This window comes from Cervus elaphus, chromosome 28, assembly GCF_910594005.1.
Source record: "Cervus elaphus chromosome 28, mCerEla1.1, whole genome shotgun sequence".
Classification (NCBI taxonomy): Eukaryota; Metazoa; Chordata; class Mammalia; order Artiodactyla; family Cervidae; genus Cervus; species Cervus elaphus.
This window is the reverse complement of record NC_057842.1, coordinates 14,255,744-14,277,089: the sequence shown is the minus strand read 5'-3', so window position 1 is coordinate 14,277,089 and position 21,346 is coordinate 14,255,744. Positions and strand designations below refer to the sequence as shown.

General features: G+C 36.8%; 1 protein-coding gene across 49 annotated transcripts in view; it reads right to left on the bottom strand.

Moving 5' to 3' along the window:
- Nucleotides 1-21,346, bottom strand: part of RIMS1 (regulating synaptic membrane exocytosis 1) — a 578,197-nt gene that overhangs the window by 151,645 nt on the left and 405,206 nt on the right. For 15 of the 49 annotated variants that reach the window (XM_043890087.1, XM_043890103.1, XM_043890090.1 and 12 more), the window contains 10 exons: nt 19,411-19,457; nt 17,113-17,225; nt 15,517-15,647; nt 14,497-14,668; nt 14,222-14,375; nt 13,009-13,080; nt 9,463-9,616; nt 8,263-8,388; nt 6,546-6,608; nt 1,771-1,860 (listed from right to left, as the gene is read on the bottom strand). In XM_043890087.1, the coding sequence (XP_043746022.1) occupies nt 1,771-1,860; nt 6,546-6,608; nt 8,263-8,388; nt 9,463-9,616; nt 13,009-13,080; nt 14,222-14,375; nt 14,497-14,668; nt 15,517-15,647; nt 17,113-17,225; nt 19,411-19,457 (1,122 nt within the window). Of the gene's footprint in view, nt 1-1,770; nt 1,861-2,326; nt 2,420-3,033; nt 3,112-6,545; nt 6,609-8,262; nt 8,389-9,462; nt 9,620-13,008; nt 13,081-14,221; nt 14,376-14,496; nt 14,669-15,516; nt 15,648-17,112; nt 17,226-19,410; nt 19,458-21,346 lie in introns of all 49 variants that reach the window. The other 34 variants (XM_043890086.1, XM_043890102.1, XM_043890089.1 and 31 more) reach the window with 6 other exon arrangements.

Genomic DNA, 21,346 nt, shown 5'->3' with positions numbered 1-21,346 from the left:
CTACAGGTTAGCCTGTTCTAAGGGTATTTCTGAGAGATTAAATTCAGCAGCATATGGGTTTGTGAATTCTATAGCTTCAGCACAACAAGAGAACACATGCTAGACAGGATTCAACAAAAGAATGTCACCGTCCAGTGCAGTGGCCACAGAGCACTGTGAAAAAAGGAAAGCTGAATATCTCACTAGAGGTTTTTAGATTATATGTTAGAATGATAACAGTTCACATACATACTAAAGTATTAAAGTAATTTCACATCTTTAAGATGGCAAGCAGAAAATTTTAAGTGATACTTATAACTCAAATTGTACTTCTATTAGACAGAACTAATACAGATGATATTTAAGATGTTCGGGTGGTGTTCTGCCATCAGCAGGTTCCACTGATTCATTCTACCCTTGATTTAACACCAACTCAAACATATAAAGAAATAACATAAAATATTTTTCTTGCTACTCTTGGAATTGTTTGGGGAAGCGTAATACAAAACAAATGCGAATAGTGAAACAATTTCAGTTGTGCTTTTAATGGAGCCTATAGTCATTTCAACTAAAATGTATAAACGTACTGTTTACTCATGTACAAATTTACTCTTACAAATGTAAAAAAAAAAAACAAGATGTAAGTTGGATTCCATTGTTTTCTGACATAAATGTTGCCAATACAAAATAATGCAAAATTAAAAAGCAGATTGTTTTGGAATAATCTTATGAAGACACTGAACATGAATGTGTCTACCTGAACCTATTCAATTCTAGAAATAAATGTTTCATAAATGCATAGAATCAGACTATAAAGATTGCTAAAGCAAAGCTTTAAATAGCCTCAAAAGAAGAGGAAAAGTTACATTAGCACAATGAAACACTTTTTTTCAGGATTTGTGATGAGGTAGTATCTCCCGTGAATGACTTCTAATTGAAGAGAGATAACATTTATAATGAACACTATCAAATATAACCAAGTTTACTGGAATAGAAAATTCCACCAGAAAATTAGCTGCTCACATAGAAGACAGGTTAAAACGGGATCACTGAATACCTTTAAATTAAAATCAGACTTACTAATTGATCAATTAAAAGTGTTAAGCAAAATTATGTATGTGTGTATAGGAGTCTGGTAGGCTACAGTCCATGGGGTCGCAAAGAGTCGGACACGACTGAGCGACTTCACTTTCTTTCTTTCACTTTATTTTTGTAAGCATCAGGAAATCTGTGATAAACATACCACATTTTGTTGTCAAAACATAATTTAATAAAAACAGGATCTATATCAATGAGAAAGTTGATTTAAAAGAGTGAATGTAGATGCACAAAGGAAGTACTCTATCTGAATAAGATTCTCGTTTTGAGTTTATAGAAGATTGTTGTTGAACCTACAGGAACTATTTATCAGCAGATCTACAATGTGATTTTTCTCCTTCAGATAACTCCCTGTCCCCATAACCATATCAGCGTACTGAAGGCTCCCTGAGTAGCCGTAAAGAAAACCACAGAAAGGCAACAGAAGGGAGAAGCAGCAGCCAGAAGCAGTTACAAATCACATCACGCCATTCGCAACAACACGCACAGAAATATGTGTATGTGTGTCCTGGGCTCCCCCACGTACACATATATCTCTGCAGGGACTTGGACGGGAGGGAAGGGAGAGGCAGACAGGCGGCATGTGAACATGGATGAACAACCTGTGAGGCTCCGAGACGCGAAACACAGTGATGGGGAAAAAAAGTGACCGTACGAAATGATAGGAGATTAAGAAAGTCTTTAACGGTATACCTTTCTCGTTCTGGTGAATGCAAACTAGCATCTGGTCTCAAGCAGTTGGTACTAGCACTCCTCGCCCTGTCAAGGGAGGGCTGCAGGTCACTAGTGCCAGCGCATTGCATCCAGGGTGGAGGAGGAAGACAGAGAAAACAGAAAGAGGAAGACCAGTTAGAGAGGAAACCATCCAATCCTGCCCCTGTACACAAACTGCAGGGTCACTGCGCCGCGTTCACACGGGGTGAGCACCGACAGGATGGCCATGCACCATTTTGTTTAGAAAGTGACACTAAACAAATATTATGCTTGAATTGCTTCGCATAATTTTTAAAAGGGGTCTCAGACTGAAAACAAACAAACAAAAAAAAAATAAGACTAAATCACACCTACTCATGAAAAAACTGGATTACAGAAAGCACTGAAACGCAATGCCTAACACTCCGTTACCAAGGACGGATGCCACACCAAAACAAAATGAAGGACAGCAGAGGAGGAAAACCGTACAACTCAGCTACTCTGGATCAAACACTGGACAGGGGAGGTGGGAGGGATGACGTCCAGACGTCCTTACCCAACCAGAATCTCATCAGTAAACCTCAGTGCTCTCGAGTGAAAGCATTCATGGTGAAGGGTTTTGGTTTTGGTACGTGCAGGCAGGATTGAGCTCCACAAAGTAAAATTATCCAAAAATGAAATAAAATAAATTAATTCTCATAATTAAAATCAACAAGTAACACAGCAAAAACAAAAAGAAAAAAGATGACAATGACTAGAAACCTAACATTTGAGTATGTTGATTTCATTTAGAGAAGTATGCTAGCATAAGTTTTATAATTTAAATCATCTTATTTTTATTTGCAATTAATTCTTATTAGTTTTTCTACACTGTTGCGTTTCTGCTGGACAGCAAAGTGAATCAGTTTTATATGTATATTTATTGTATATATATGTATATTCACTCTCTACTAGGTTCTTCTCCCATATAGGTTATTACAGAGTATTGAGTAGAGTTCTCTGTGCTGCAGAGCAGGTCCTTATTAGTTACTACTTTAAATACAGTGGTGTTTATATAGTGTTTTATTTGTCAGTCCCAGTCTCCCAGTTTACCCTCCCCCTACCCTCCCTTAAAGTTATTTTTAGAAGTCATTAGTGTTTCTGAGTATATAATTAATTTTAAGAAGAAACGCTAATGTTTTATTAGAATGTACACTTGCTATTTTTAGCAGGCTGGGGATTAGGGATTAGTTTGTAACTGAGACTCACTGTTATGACTCTTACCTGTAAATATCCCAGTGAGAACAGTTCTCTAATAAGGGCATCTTAGGCGGTAATGTTTTATAGTGCCTAACAAGATGTCTGGAACGTGGCAATGGAGACACGCAGGAAACAGAAAAATATACATGAAGTGAGTTTTATTAGAATATGAAATAAGTAAGAGGCCTAGAAAGCTAAAAAGACCAATCTTTTGTTTTTCTCAGAAGGACCACCTTGATAATTTGAAGGTAGGAATAGAACTATTAAATATGGAATTACAAACATCTCTGTGCATAATTAAGATACTCTAAATTATAGTTCAAAAGCCTTAATTTGAAAAAGATCTGTGACCTATACTCCATCTAGTAACAGGCATGAAACTTACTATTTAACTCCTGATTTAATATTATACCTACTTGTTTGGAAAAGTAACAACTCATGGTTAAAAGCACTAACCAAATAATTCATGAAACTTGGGAATTAATGTGACTAAAAGCTAATACCCTAATAAGAAGGAAAATGCTAACCAGTATTTCGGGGAAAAGGCTGGCCATGGTACTGACCAGGCAGTAAAGGGGGAAGATGAGCAGATGACTACATGAGGGTGAGTCCTTTCCACTTATCAGCTTTTGGATACAAACCCAGCAATAGCTAACAATCACTGGAAACTGGGTGAGATGGATATTAGCTGCAATCAGAATATTAATTCTGATTTGGCAGAAAAAACGGCACAAACAAGTGAATTCATCTGAATTCACTTAAAACCTATGAGGGTTTCTGGCTGTCTATAGGACAAATGAGTCCCAGTCAATTAATATTTTGATAATTTAAATTTAATAATATTTCTACAAATTTAACTATCAATTATGAAAATATATTGCCCATTTGGCTTACATTAAACTTTGATAAATTGATAATGGATTAAACATTTGCTTAGGACATATTAAATATCAAACACTCCCTCCCCCAGTTTATTCATGTTTATACTAATGGTTGAATTGGGAAATCTCTTAAAACGTTTGTTTAAAATGTACTAAAGTATCACCTTCAAGCACCAATTAAGGCCACTTAAACTGAAGCAAATGATTCAGCCTACCTCACAAACAATAGAAACCTCTTCTCAACTCCTAAACCTAAGGCAACTATCTTACGAAACAGGTTGCCATATAACTTTTCTAAGTAATTGGTTCAAAAATGATTTGGGGAGGAGTACACTCTAATTGGGGTCAGAAGAGAATGGAAACAATAAAAAATAGCACACAGTTTACAGAATGAAGGTACAGTTGACTTTGCCATTTACTGACTGTGAACCTGGGTGATTCAAGTCAAATCATCCAGCCTTTTTCTACGTCTGTATCATGGGAGAAATAATCTTTAATGGGGATGCTGTCCATGAGCATTAAATGAAATAACAGGTACAAAGGATCTAGGACACAGTAAGGAAGCCACAGCATGTTCTGTACCACATGACTTTCTCAGGAAATGCTCTATGAAAAGATTATTTGATATGACAATAATAGGAAGGGATGAATTAAATGATATGGGACAGATATCTGTAGCACACAACTTTGGTATGCTTTGCATATAAAATCTAGGCACTGATTTTAATTTGCAAAGTTTTCAAAATATGTTTGACTTGCAAACTCTTAAACAGGTTGAACTCTGTGCAAGACTAACTCCTTGTCAAATTTTTGGGAAAAAAAAAAAACAAAAACACTAGTTTAGTGGAAAACTTCCAATAGAGCTGATTTTGAATCCTTGCTAAGTTACATATCAAACAAAACTTTCTTAGCCTCTTTCCTCAACTGGGAAATGAAGGCAATAATATTAATGTGATACAACTTTGTCAGGATAATGAGAAAAAATACATTAATTAATTAGCACAGTTCTTTGTAGTCAATGAATGTTATTTTCCTTGTTTACTGAAAAGTAGTAAATCCACAGGTTTTATTCTTAAAACTCATAAGTGAATATGACAGGCTGTATCTTGATGATATAATTTAACAAAATAATGAAACTACTAGTTTATTTTATCGTGCATCTTATGGTATTTTACCTTGAGAAATGAAATATAAGGGAAAGAAAATATAAGGGAAAGAAAAAAAATATATTTACTAATTCTATATATATTATTGGTGTAAGAGTGTTAAAAATACCCACACTTTGGTGCCTAATAAACATGAAGGCTGTTCTTTGCTTTTGTTTTATGGTTGGAGTCATGTCAACAGGAATAGGAGAAAACTTTCTGAATCGGTAAAGAAATCATTCCTATTAACCTGTTTGTCAGGACAGCTAATAGTAAGGCTGGAAACTTCAGCATTATAAAGAATCTCAGTTGATTTTTATAACAGTTATGATTTTACATGATTTCTCCAGTTTGGAAGCAGAACTGACATTCCTCACTTTTCCCTGCGGCACTTCACACGAAGCCATCTTTATTTCGAGGCAAGTTTTACACGTGTACAACCTTAGGGCTTATGTGTGTTAAGCACGTAGTTGTGGTAAGCATGTGTGCTTACCGTGGCCATGGGAGTGACCATGTTCACCACCTCAGCAGAAGCCCATGTCTTCAAAGACACAATAAATCTGCGTGGGCACTGGCAGGATTTCCAGGTACAGCTCTTTCATTCTCTTTCCTACTTATTCTTTACTGGCCACAATATTTGAAAGAGTTTGTCTGTGTGTCGGTTTGTTGGCTTTACTGAATTATTACTTCTTGCCCTTTCATTAACTCCATACTGACAATAAATATGCACAGATTAGCTTGTAAGTAATCTGTAAGACGATTTATCTGGGATATGAGATCTAAGAGATGTAACACGATGAAAATAAAGCACTAGGTTCCAATTTAGAGGACAGTATTATGCCCCCTTTCGTTCTCATCTTTAAAAAGCCTTCTACTCTTATGTGCTTCATGAGAACGTTTGTGGTGGAGCACTTCTGAACCGGTGGGGGCATGAAGGATTGGAGGGTTTGGAAGTTTACATGTCAAATATCCTCACTCTTTATCAAGACAGGAACTGAAGCTCAGCTACTAAAAATGAAAACAGTCAAGATTTTATTAAAATCAAACAAAGAAAACAACAATAGAATATGAAACAGACAAAAATTTTATAAAGAAAAAGGCTAAAACAAAGCAAACTTATAATGATGCGAACAGTAACACTGCCACGCACAGAAGATCAGACTTTTGTGACTTGATGGGTGTATGTGGCAGGCCTGGGGACCCCTCACAGCGAGGTGATAGAATTTGAATTGCAGAAATCGGTTCCTTGGTTTGGGGAATGTGTCAACAGTTCTGCAGAGAGGCTCATTAACCTCTGGATTTTGAACAGACAGACAGAAAAGCAGTCTGCCTGGATCAGAATTCAAATATATTGGAACCTTTTCCACAACTTCCATATGAGACAAAACCAATTTTGAATACTGGGTAAATTAACTGCACGTATTTGTAATCATACCGCTGAGGGGAGATGCAAGCAGAGTAGAGTGGGGAGTCATCGCACACAGCCGCTGCACCAAACCCCTGCGTTTACCTGGTGGTGTGCAGGCATTCTGCGCTCCGTCCTCGTTTTGCTCTGGGAAGCATGAGAAGCTCGCTGCACAGACAGGATGGGTGGTGAGTGAAACAGATAGGTCATGAGGCGTTAGATGACATGGTTTGTGCCAATGGTATGCCGATGACAACAGGAAAAGGGAAGAAACCAGATTGTCTGCACTAGCATATTTGCTTCAGAGTTCAAACAAAAATAAACATGACAGTAGTTTTAAAAATTTAAACAATAAAGTGCAAACATGATGGTCAAAGTCCTAGCTGTTGCTGATTTGCTACTCTATTTCAAAATGATTTCATAAGAGTATCAGGAAAAAACTTAAACGGATCCCTTCCCATGTAAGACACAGAAATCTATTTCCAATTCTCGACATTTGGTTATTTTAATAAGCTTTTAAAAGCCCTATAAATCTGGCTTTTCCGCTTCTAATGGGAACCCTAGATCCTTTCATTTCTTTTTAGCAACTCAAAGCGTGATGGTTTTCTCGGCTTTTACAGCCACTAAAATGCAACATCTCACTTTCTGTTTCTCATTTTTCAGACTAGGAACATACTTGATTAGGACTGTTTATCTTAAAGTTGATACTTTTCCTACACTCAAATTAATTTCACTCTTGAATGCCCTGGTCTGGAAGTCCTTTTTTATCCCCTCCATCACATAAATTCATGGTGGCCCTGGTGATTGTCAACAAAGGGACCCTCAACTGACCTCAGTCCACCCTGAGTAGCCGAGAACCCTACTCTGGAGAGCAGTGTTAAGTCCCAGAAAGTTCCATCACCCCATCCTGAAGGTCTTGGCCCCACTCCCTCTATGGCAAGGTGACAATCACAGAGCTAAAAGGCTATCTGTGAGTTCTGTGTCCTTGATTACACAGCAAAAAATTAGCCACTGAGTACCACTCTCCCTTCGTACCCCTCCCTAAAAACCTCTCCACTTCAAAAAGCCAGAAGACACTCTCCAACCAGCTGGGGATTCTAACCACTAAGTCAGACCCTGAGCTTATGGTCAAGCACATCCTATATGAAGAGGGTGGGCCAGAGGAGCAGGTCTGTAGAAATGCAGAACAATGGAACCAGAATGCTAATTTTCAGTAACTGTAAGTAACAGGAAGTACCTTGTTCATAAAGAAATGCAGAACTAAGTTTACATACACATCCATAGAAGAAAGAGTCCGTTTCAACATTTTGTACTTTATAGACATTTTAGGTTACTACATTTTATGAAAAGTAGGTGTACTAAAAAAATATCACTATTGAAGTTCTCACAGATACTGTGAAAGTAACAGTCTTTCAGATGAGCTGTCCTTTTTTATTACAGAAAAAACATAATTTCACAATTATACAAATAATATTCCTAAGACTGCAATACACAAAAAACAAAATATTTAAAAGTAGCTTATATAGTCTCCTTTCTGTAACTTAGGTTAAGAAAGTCAACAACAAACTGTATATTTAAAACTGGCTAAACATAAATTCTGATTTTGTAAAATAGTGCATATTTTATGACAATACACTATTAGTCAAATATTTCCTAGAGATACACTTCTATTAGAATATCTCAAAAGTCATTCCTTGGGAGAAGTTCAGTTTTGAAAGATGGAATTCTTTCACTGTCTCTTGTGCTCTGCTAAGATATCTATCATATATGAAAACACGGCAAAGAAACTGTATCATGTTGAGATCATAATGTGAAAAAATACCTGTCTTGTTCTGATAAACACTGACTATCCACATCTCTGATTCTCTGATCAATTGGGCTTCGGGAGGCATCACGGTGTCTGGTTGGAGAACGTGATCTTCTTGTTGGATGAATTTCATCTAAACTCCTAAAATGATTACAAAGATTTACATGTATCAAAATGTAACATTTGTCCCAAGCAGTCTGAGAGACTGACAGGAAAGAACTGACAGTAATTGGCAAACAACTGACAAGGCTTGTAAACCTCTGGCCATATCCCCAAATGCCTATTTTAAAGGTATTTATTGTCTGTTGGTGATGGACAGGGAGGCCTGGCGTGCTGAATTCATGGGGTCGCAAAGAGTCGGACACGACTGAGCGACTGAACTGAACTGAACTGGTTGGCTGTTGTTGCTTTGCCTATGCTATATTTTCCCAATCTCCTTTTGAACTACTATCAACAAAGGACCACAGTTTTCATCTGCATACTTAAATAAAATTTCAGAACTGCATTTCAGGGTTAGGTAAAATACAGAAGGACATTCCTTATGGTTTATATGCTTTTCCAAACATTTACAGTGCTTCAAAGAGACAGCACCAAATTTCTTAAAAATATATTCTGACTTTTAACCTTATTTTCTCTACCACTTCTCTGCCCAAGCTAATTTATTATCCTACAGTTTCTCCCAACAGGAAAAAAACAAACAAACAAACAGACTAGCAAAGAGAATACAATACAGTTATTCAAAAACCATGCTTGTGACATTAACTTCTTCCACGCCCTGGGAGATGTCTTGAGATTGGAGAACAGAATGTTGCCCAGGTTGGGTCATGAATAAGACAGCATTTTGCCTACAAAGGGTTCTTGAAAAATAACTGATTGACCAAACCATTCTTTCATTTCCCTTTGAGTCCCCTAGCAGTTTGCATGTTATTATAATAAAAATGTGCTGTCAGGGCTTCCCAGGTGGTTCAGTGGTAAAGAATCTGCCTGCCAATGTAGGACGTGCAGGAGATGTGGGTTCAAATCCCTGGGTCAGGAAGATCCCTGCAGGAGGAAATGGCAATTCACTCCCATCTTCTTGCCTGGGAAATCCCATGGGCAAAGGAGCCTGGCGGACGACAGTCCATGGGGCCTCAACAAGTCGGCCAGGACTGAGCACGCAGGCACATAACAAAAAAAAAGTCCCGTCAAGGATGCAAGGCCCTTCGCAAAGCCTACCTCTGTAATGGCACATTTGGTAAACGTGACCGTGGCCTCCCCTGATCATCGCCGCGATGAGGAGACACCGACCGTGAGCGGTGATGAGTTGTTCTCTGCTGCTCTGGCACGGTTAATGTTGAAGGTTTGCTTTCTCGAGCGCTAGACCTATAACCTACTGGTGAAAGTACACACGAAGAACAAGTCAATATTCTTCCATAATGTCAATGCTAATGTGGCGACGCCAAATTATACCCAAAGCAGCCACTGACCTATGGAGATAAGCGCCATGCAATCAGTATTATCAGGCTTATCTTCAAAATCGCTAAGTACACGCGTGGAGTGTAAAATACGCATGCATGAGGACCGAGTAGAGTTTGGCTCAACTCAAAGGTTACCATGGAGACACTGACATGAATATGACAGATGATGCCTCAAAAATCATGATGAGTTGGGATACTGGCTTAAAGAAGGAATTAGTGATTTTTTTTCAGCAGTACAAATCAAGGACTTGACAGTGAACTGTTATTCATATACAAGTCAATGCTAAGAAATTTGGTGCCTTTTTAGATTGTCTTTTTTGATTTTTTCTTCCAAATGACAATATATGTTATTTGGGTTTCAGATGGCTTTGATAATAAGAAAATAAAATCAATATCATACCAATTTTAATTATCAAAGAAGAGTAGCAGGTCTTCACTATTACAAATACTGATTGTGAATTTTGTGAACCACAGATAATACTGTAATTTTCAAATGAAAATATGGTATGGGTGGGAATGACTATGGAAATAATGCAGAACAAATTAAACCTCCTAAAGAAATAATAATCAAATCTACCCCAGACATATGAAACTATTCCACAAATGTGCTATTAAACTAAAATAATTAGGTTAATAGTTCAAATTAAAAATAAATTTTAACGGTCATGTTCCCGTGAAACAAAAAGGTTTTTATGATCTCTGATTTAGTTAAAGATTAAACAGCAATCTCAACTACACGGTAACAGTTTAAGTATTTTTCACAAGGGTCATTGTTACTACTGTTGCAAGAAAAACAAAAAATTATGTGGCCAAAGGAAAAATAACTATATTTACAACTACATAAAATGTACACAAACTATGGAAACATTAAATTTAACTGGGCAGCCTGACCAATGTTCATCTATTTACTTGATAACTCCCACATCATTTTTAAAGGCTATGTGACATCATTTTTAAAGGGAGACTAAAATTCCCCAACAGTTTATCTGTTGTGATTATATAATGTTTTGACCTCGTTTAGCACATAAGCAAGGTCTTGAAACATTTCATAAAGGCTGATATGACAATACTGGCACCAAAGAAGTTCAGCCATTTTGTCACTCTCTAAAAACACCTAGCAGCTGGTGCTACAAGATGCACTTGAAAGGAAAAAAAAAAAAACGAAATAACTTCCAAGCAAGTCTTCCATTCCAAGGAGAATGTTTGTTTACATTAAAAAGTTCAGAAGCACTATAATGTGAAAACAACAGTAAACCTGGTAGCTTTTGGTGTTCTTATTTTGGAGATGGGGAATGGTTGGAATGTTTGAAATGTAAACAGTAGTGGTATAAAATCATTTTCATTTAGTATTCATGCAAAAAAGTAATAATTACATAGTGGTACAGTGGTAAAGAACCACCTGTCAATGCAGGAGACTCAGGTTTGATCCCTGAATCGGGAAGATCCCCTGGAGAAGGAAACATTAACCCACTCCAGTATTCTTGCCTGGAGAATCCCATGGATATAGGAGCCTGGCAGGCTATATAGTCCATGGGGTCACAAAAGAGTTGGACATGACTTAGTGACTAAGCAACCACAAAAACATCAGTAAACAACCACATAATTATAAACATAAGTGCTATTAATTTATAATTTCATATACTTTCATTTTATAACAAAAACAATAGCAATTCATATATTATTTTTAATTTCATGTAGAGTTTCCTTGTTCAGGAAATTGTAATATTAAGCCTAGAAAGAGATCAACTAAATACACATGTAATATTTATCATATTAGCCCTTCATTTGCTATCCTGCCTTCATCATAAAAGTATGAAGTTTTAGGTGAATAAAATAAGAGAATGACCCACAGAAGTAAATTCTATTTAGATAAGTTGGAAGTCACAGCATTAAGGTAATTAGCAGGCAAAATTTTTGTTCGAAAGATTTGATAACAAGACCCTATTCCTCTAAGAATCATCTGAGTTCTATTAAATATGCCAAGGGGTACCATTTACAACTACCTTCCCCCTTTCAATTTCATAAAAAATATTCTATTGAATTCTGTGTGGAAGTTTCCATGTAGAGTGTGTCTAATTACACTGATCCTTTTAGAAACCAACATACTCAGAAAGCAAAACATGAACTGTAATCCACAATTATCCACTATTATTTAAAACTCCCTGATGGTCTGATATCAAGCAGTAATCTAAGTATACAGATATGCACAGAACCAGATTTATTGTTGTTAAGGATATCTGCCACTTCATACAGTGATCAAAGACTGTATTTTCTCTGAATTACAGGAAGCAAATTAAGCCTAATTTTAGGGAATTCTCCATAATATTCTCCCAGTTTTAATGACGTTGTAAAAAAAATCTCTAAATTGTAAACTCAGTCACTAGTGTGGCATCTGTCTACAGCCATTTACCAAAATCACTGCCTTCAAATTAGGTGCAACCCTGTCTGAGGAATTATGTAAATTAAGGGGGCAGATGTCAATATCGTCCTAAGAAAATGTTCTTAATAACCTAACAAGTTCTCTTTTTCTTATTTGAATATCTCCCTACTTTTCATTAGCAAATAAAAGGAACAGGGTTACTGCCAAGAAAATAAGTCTTTACTAATTAGTTTAAACTAAACTAATTAGTTTACTAATTAGTGGTTTTACTCACTTTCTGACTAGAGTCAAGTGAGAAACAGACTTGAATTGCAAAGTATCACAAAGATTTTACTAATTTACACAGTGACAAAAGACACTGACTTAAAACAAATAGTAAACTTTTCTAAAGCATTTCCTTTTTGTAAAACATACGTACACATTCTAGGTATAATCATTCTACGTATAATCAGCACATCACAAAAGCATTGAAGTTAAGCCATGCCACATGCAATTTAAACCCTGCCATGCACATTTCTCGGTATATTCCATGGACGGCTACATTATTTCCAGAAACACAGGAAGGAAAGTCACAGAGATACAATATTAAATATAGGAGAATGGGATTTTTATTTAAAAATTAACTATCTCTTTTCAGAATTCATATTTTCACTTCTGCTCAGAACATTTTGCATTGACCGTTTTGAACCTCACGAGCCATGCTTCTAAAGGAGAACCTATCTAATTTAATTTAAGGGGGGATGTTAACGAATAGTTACTAGTCCATTTCACACTTTCTTAATAATCTGGAACACAAGTCACCATGGAATAGTATCATTCGGACTTCTCTGTGCTGTAGATCTGCGGCGTGGGGCCCAGGGAAGTCGGGAAGCCCGCAGGACAGCAAGCACAGAAGCGCCGGACCCCGCCACGCCCCCCACGCACCTGGAGGGACCACTCCGATCGCATCATCAACCTCATAGTCTGACATGTCACTGTCACTGATTCGCTGGGACCCTGTGCGACAGGAAGGCAAACAGACACCTCTGCGTCGGCTCGGGTCAGGAAATGTGGAGGACACGGTCACAGATTTCTCTTTAAAGGCTAGTTACATTGCTACTGAACACTTTATTTTTAGTGAATGAAGTATATTGACTTCAATATCTCAGGGTGCAAAAAAAGTGATTTTCTTGTACATATATATTCTGCGAAGTTCATGTGCAGTTGGTTCTCAAATACTTATTCTCCAAGGATACCATGTTCTCAGTATCCTTATAATCACTGAAGACACACAGAAGAGAGAAGATTTCACAGAACGGTATTTTGACTTTTCAAATTATTCTTTAATTAAGGTCTATAGCAAAGTGTATATTGTTTTCTACCCACTTATACACCGTCCTGCACAGTGCTGGCAGGATGGGGCTGAGTGGAAAGGTTCAGAGAGACTTTTCTTGGCTGGGGACTCTATGGAACTTATGTTATTGAAAGGGTATCAGGTCCCTTTATAAATGTTTATGTTTAGCCTTCAAAATTAGCCATTATACTGCATTAAAGATTTAATTTGAGGAAATAAGTCATCAGAGAAGCACTAACATGACATGTTTAATTATATGAACATTTGAACAATTATTTGAACATTGATTCCAGGTTACCAAAATGAGGCTTCTAAGTTTCATTTGTCCAATAAGAGATTTAGTCATAATTCAAAAATTAATAAATAAGTGCAGAAAAAGTACATTTTTTTCCCTCCAATCATCAGATGAGTAAAAGCAAACAGATATTGCAATGCTTTTGAGAAAATATCTCTTACAAATAATACTAAACTATCCAGGAATTATATGGTTATTAAGATATTCTACACAGCAGCCCATCAATTAAGGCAATAACTGCCCCCTCGGTCAGCCAATGAACAACTCCATCAGCACAAAGGATTATAATTCACAGGTTCTAAACTTTCAACTCTGGAATGACTCCACTATATTGTATGTATTACTTTCTTTGGGAAAATGGAGAAACGGTCTTGCCAGGCTTCTTTATATAGATGACTAATTTTTCAATAATCTCTAATGAACATTTGAAAAAATACCCTGAACGTCAATATGGAATTCAGACCTAACAACACAATTGCTCCCGGCAACTGAGAAGAGCGTCAACCTACTTTGCAGCTTCTTGCTGGCGCTTTCGCCGTGGGTGTGTCGCCGCGGCATGAAAGGCGATGGCTGAGGCAGAGGTAGTGAAGATTCGTCATGAGTCTGAAGTTTATACCAATGTGGTTCGTCATCTAGAAGCGCTGTTTCCAACTCTATGAGGATCTGAAAGGACAGTCCTCAGGTCAGATCAAGGCCTTTCGCAAAGCAGAAGGAAGCTGCCACTATAATGCCCGCTGCAGAAGCTGCACGAAGCATCTCACTCGGGTCTTGACCACATACTCACCTCTCCAAGGAACTCACTCTCCTCCTCCTGCACCCTGGGCTGGTCCCACACGGTTATTTCCAACATCCGTTCTCTAAAATCTCTACGATGCACGTGCGAATAGACAAAAGTCTGATTCCACTTTGGTTCTAGGACTTTCTTTACCGTTTTGGTTCTCCTTTTACTTTTATCACTGAAAAGTAAATATGCTTTGTCAATGAAAAAGCAAACGGGATGTTCTGAGAGAACAGCATTGAAACAAGTATACTATCGAGGGTGAAACAGACCACCAGCCCAGGTTGGATGCATGAGACAAGTGCTCGGGGCTGGTGCACTGGGAAGACCCAGAGGGATGGGATGGAGAGGGAGGCGGGAGGGGGGATCGGGATGGGGAACACATGTAAATCCATGGCTGATTCATGTCAATGTATGGCAAAAACCACTACAATACTGTAAAGTAATTAGCCTCCAACTAATAAAAATAAATGGAAAAAAAAAAAGAAAAAGCAAACTTAAGTATATGCTGCCACCTACTGTAGCTACATGCAATACTGATCTTGGAATATTTTTACCGTCTGTAATTTATACCTTTTATATAACAGTCTGAAAAGACAGTTGAGTTTAATAAAATTCTAGTTTTAACTATGATATAAGCAGTTGTTACTATTATAGACATGCACACACAAGGGTACGTGCTAAATGATGTAGCTGTCAAAGACTAATAGATGTAGAAACAAGGTAATGAAAAAATTTTAAATTGGCAGGTTATTTTAAAGAAATATAAGGCTTGAGGGAATTTTTTAGGGACAATATATAGCTTATTCCCCCATAGAGAAGTACCTATTATATTTTAAAATTATATGAAGGTGTACACATATGTGCAAACTCATCAAAATATATATAATTAAGTATGTGGAAATTTTGGTATATCAATTACACCTCAATAAAACTTTAAAAACTAAATGAAACTATATCCCAGGAGAAGAAATTCTACTTTTACTACAAAGATTTTTGCATATTTAAAGAAATTTTATTTCATACCTTCTATCTGGAAGAAAATACATTTTTACATAGGGATTCCTGGGACGCCCATCTACTCTAGGGGGTAGGTCTGTAGCTTGCAGAACATTGACAATCAGTTGGTGGCCCACCTTGTCATACCACAGCTTCACCTAAGCGCAAGGGGCAGAGAAATTAGCATTTATAAAAATCACGAGGTATTAAATTTTCACAAAAAGTACTAAAATTATTTTTGAAGGACATTTCAAGTTGCAAAATACAGATGAATCATAGATATTTTTCAGCAAAGAATACCGACGTGAAAGCATAACCGCTTTAGAACATCACTTTCCTCTTCACGCATTTTAAACATGACTTAAAACAGGCAGGCCTGCCAGTGTTGCTATATACTCTCTTATACCGTGTGATGAAATAAAAATAATGGTAAAAATTTCAGAAAAAAAAAAATAAGGGGAGAAGGGAATATTGAAATAATTATTCTTGTTTTTAAATGCTGAATGCAGCTGTTCGGTGATTTCAATATCGTAATGATTACAGCATGGCTAGAGGCATTCTGCAGCGCCACTTGGAGCTGAAACAAAATGTTCAATGCTAGAAACAATTTACTGAAGTAACCTGGAAGAGGTCAGGAAACACATTTACTGTAGACCTCTTTACACCAGGTACTGCTGTGTTCCTCATTTAATTTTCAACTAACCTATTACAGGTTAATTTTCATGAGAGGAGAAAAGCAAAAAGGAAGGTATCCTGCATATATGATGCCTTCAAACCAAATGAAGACCAAGCGATAATTCTATTAACTAAGATTCACGATAGCGTGAATAAAGAAAACCAGGAAAAGAGCACACACTGGAATATTACTGGCAAACTGTTGACCCAGTCAGTGCAGTATTTGTACTGGCAGGAGACAATGTTAACTTTATTTTTTTTTAATTTAGAAGTTAGCTTTGGGTTTATGGTTAAATAAGAACTATCAGGATAAGTTGTTTAATAGTTATTTATTGAAATACATTTAATAGTCACTGTAACAAAATAAGCTAATTTAACTACAGAACAGTGTGAAGCAGGATTTTCTATTAGATATTAACACAAACATCCTGTAATAGCCACAGATTCTTGACCTCAGCTTTTCCCAGATCACATGTAAGACAAGAGTGAAGAAAACTAGCTTTTTCACACTAAGATCAGTAATGGAGAGTTTCATCAAATGTCTTAAGAAAGTTAAAAAATATTTTAAATTTAAGTTTCCCAAGATCCAGGAAAATGAGGCTGTTAAGTAAACAGAACACGGCTTTCTGCGTTTATTGTGTCTAACCAACTACTTACCTTAGAAAACTTTCATACAGCACACACAAAAATAATTGATAGCTTATTTTCTTAAGTTATCACTTAATGTTCAGCACATCTGGCATATTGTAGGCACTCCACAGATACGTTCAGATAAATACGTGAGTAAAGGAACAATCTAATAAGTGAATGAAAAATTGATGAAGTAAATGATGCTGTGAAATGAGTCTGACTATATTACAGGCCTTAAGAAAAGCCACACATTTTAAAGACAGAAGCAGAGCAGGGATCTGACACTAATGGTCAGCAACATGCACTGCAAATACATACAGAAAGTTGTCCTGGTAATACTTGTGGGGCATCTTTGAGAGCTCCAGGGCTTGTGGGAGAAATTACAGAAATGGAAGGCCTTTCCATCTTCTGAGACTCAAAGGAACTAGAACCTAAAATGAGGGGGAAAATTAAGTACTTTTTAATAATATAATTATAACCCATATGTGAAGAATATATATTTTTCATGAAATGTTAAGTGCATATGTTATTGGTATACAATCATAATTCAGTGTCACCCATAAGAGTAGAAATCACTTTCAGTGGGGAGGTCGTAGAAAGTTATTGTCATGTCTTCTTGGATTGTCTATTTTAAGGGAATTTAACGTGATATAAACAAATACTGAATGTGTTTGCTTCACTCTCTTAGCATTGACTTTCTAAGTTTCTACAGGGTATTGTCCAATGTAAGTTCTTGTACAGCCTTACCCAGAGTTAAAGGCTTCATGCTTTAATGATAAGGAAGATGGTACCCATTATGTTAATGATCTTAGGATCATCTATGATGAATCGCCCTCACTGAAATTAAAATGAATGCACGTATCATATAATTTATGAGCTGCATCTAAGCTGAGATAGAATTCATCAGTCTTTTAAGATAAGATTTCCACCTCTTTCAGTTGTGATCTCACAGATCTATCTCCTGACTGTCTAAGGACACTGTCTAGTGGTTCACCTGTGGAGGAGGGATGGTGGCTTCCCACACAACACCGCAGTGAGGGTCTTCTCCCCTCTTTCAAATCAAAGTCCTCTTTTCCTGGATCACTGATAAACTGTCCACAACCAGCAGGATGAGAGTTTGCAGAATGCTATATCCCCAGCAAGTATAACCTTGAACCCACAGCCATCAAAACTTAGTTTTATTGAGAAAACAGTGCTTATGAACCATTTCCCAAGAGTTTCCCATCCACACTTTTTTCCATACATGCAAATTACCAATATGGTTAAATTAAATCACACAGTGTCATTTTACACCTTCCCAAGACTTTTAAATATCAGATACAGTGCTATAAAATTCTTTGTTAACTGTGTCTCCTTGATGAAGTATTCTTAGGATAATTTTCTTCTTAGTTCTCAGACATTGTTGCTTCTAATAGTACCTTTCTAATATTACAGACTTTAAAAAAAAAAACAGCATCAACATTGTACGTTATCCAATCGGTCCCATTTCTCTCTTCACATTAGAAAACTAAATAACAACCATGGGCTCATATCTAGCAGGAATGTGCAACATGATGCTATACATTTGACTGACTCACCTGATCCCCACTTCCTTGTTTATCCCACCCACACATTTCCTACCTTCTTATAACCATCACTTGTTTTCTCCTAAAATCACCTTGTATCCTCTATTCCAATAAGCTAGGTTACATAATAACACTTGGTGATAAAGCCCTAGTATTATCAGTTTAATGCCAGTACATTGCAAAGTAAATATTTAAGTCACTTCCACACTGTCCTTGAAAACTTCATTACCCACGTTATCATCTTCCATCCGGAGTCCCTTTAATGTCCATGTAGACAACTTAACCCTCTAGCCTCAACCCCATGACTCCTTTATTTGTACTGAAATCTCTCTCTACCCCACCCATCACGTTTATGGTCATATTCCACACTGTTACACTGAATTAAAATTATTTGTTTCTGTGACTGTTTCCTTCACTAGACTGCTCACGCCATGAAGTCAGTTCCCAATGAAACTGAATAATCCAGCATCAAAACACATGTCTATGTAAGGCAAATAGAATTGTTCTGGTGTTTAGTCACTAAGTCATGTCCAGCTCTTTGTGACTGGAGCCTGCCAGTCTCCTCTGCCCATGGGATTTCCCAGGCAAGAATATTAGAGTGGGTTGCCATTTCCTCTTCCCTGCCTGCTAAGCAGGAGACATGGTTTAGATCTGGGGGTCTGGAAGATTCCTCTGGAGAAGGACATGGCAATCCACTCTGGTGTTCTGGGAAATACAGAGAAAACTGAGAAATCTCATGGACAGAAGAGCCTGGAGGACTATAATCCACGGGGTCGCAAAAGAGTCAGACATGACTTAGAGACTAAACAACAGCAAATAGACAAATAGAACTGTTACTGTTTCATTAATTTTGCTCTGTGCATCCTAAATGCTAAGATGCAGAAGGCTACTGCCAAGAAAGACTTTTGAACTTTTGATAGGCACATTCACATCCGCCCATACACAAAGAATAGAAAGAGAAAAATCTTAAAGCAGATCGTCTTTGGATTTCCCATGGTTGACAACTCATTTATATCAAATAACTGAAAAAGACCTTAAATTTTATACTCACTGGACTCCAGTGGTGGATGGGAGCTCTCAGGAATCCTTGGAATGTCACTAAAAGAAACAGGGCATGGTGAAAATCCCATTAGCTAAACCACCCTGCCTGAGGCAATCACAACCACACTTTATCTCAGTGGTGTCAAAAATCCTTTTGTGGAATTTGGACAAGAGTTACCATTAAGGCAATTTCTAATGTGCATGAATGTCAAACACCACACACACACACACACACAAAACTTCAGTAAAAGTAAGTTTTTATATATTTAATAGCAAAACACTTTAACATGACAACAATCAGAATAATATTGCGGCTAAAATTGCCACAATATTTTTACTACCAAAACAGCAGGTTTTGGAAATAAAAAATGTTAAAGGCAATATTTTATTTCAATTCTAGAAAATCAAAATGACACATATTTTACAAATCGGTAATATGCTTTACAAACACATCTGAAAGAGTTTACTGAATGAAAGGAATGGAAACATCTCCTGAGAATAAAATAATATGGTGAATATCATGGGCAAAGTTAAAAAAACAAAAAAGATGGATTGCTTTTGAAATTAAAAATGGTTCAAGCTAGCAACAAAAAAGCCAAAATATATTATATATGTGAATATATAATTCATATACACATATATAACCCTATACAGAGATTCATATCTCTATGCTGAAGTTAGCTAAATATATGGCCATTGACTAGATGATCAGAAAGTGACTTGTGAGAACACCCACTCCTGACACACTCACAAATTATTCTGAATTAATATTTAATATGACCTCAGCCTCGTCCATTATCCACTGTGGCCTTAGAACCCTGGACCAGCTTGGTTTGGGAATTATACTGTATTAAACTATTTAACTTCTTTTTTCCAAGATATTTTTGTATCAATATAAGACCATTACCAATATACAAGTATTAACAGGACAAATTAAAGCAGACTGGAGTTAGCTAGTCCCAATAAAATTATCAGAATATTATTTAAGAATTTCTAACCACTTACCTTATGAACTAACTTCACTTTGATTTTTCTTTGCACTTTTGGAGGGAATTGAAATAAAAATAGTTTTCTGTTTGGTGATTTATTTTCCTGACTCTTCGTTTTCACATTTTGGGGCAAAGTAATTCCAAACACCTACAATCTTTACTTCTTACAAATGACAATTAATCTCATGTATTTTATGTGTGCTCAGCTGCTCAGTCATTTATGACTCTTTGCAGCCCCACGGACTGTAGCCTACCAGGCTCCTCTTGTCCATGGAATTTTCCAGGCAAGAACGCTGGTGCTAAGTCGCTTCAGTTGTGTCTGACTCTTTACGACCCTATGGACTGACTGCAGCCCACTAGGCAACTCTGTCCATGGGATTCTCCAGGCAAAGAAACTGGAATGGGTTGCCATTTCCTCCTCCAGGGGATCTTCCAGGGGAGAATACTGGAGTGGGTTGTCATTTCTTAACCCAGGGACCTTCCCAATCCAGAGATCGAACCTGTCTCTCTTGTGTCTCATGCATTGGCAGACAGGTTCTTTGCTACTGTGCCACCCGGGAAGCCAAATTTTATTATATAATCACGTACAATTAATAATGTGTCTGAAATATACATTTTATGTGATAATGGGGCTAATTATTCAATACCTAAGACACAAGAAACCAACTATATATCTTCTTCTACCTTCTTCTTAATTCAAAGGCAGAAAATCAATTCCTAAAAATCTAGAAAAAATATTTTTTTAGATAATATAACTTCTTTGAAAATTAGCCTCAGCTATGACAGTAAAATGTGGAACTTCAAAATTAGATACAAGCTTTGAATTTTATGTGTCTGTGAAAGAAGAATTATGGAGAAGTTACAAAACATTCTTTTGAAGAGACAGAATTAAAATGTATTTAATGTTTGTTAATTGCTTCGGTAATATTTTCAGGCAAAAAAATGTCCTCTTGACAA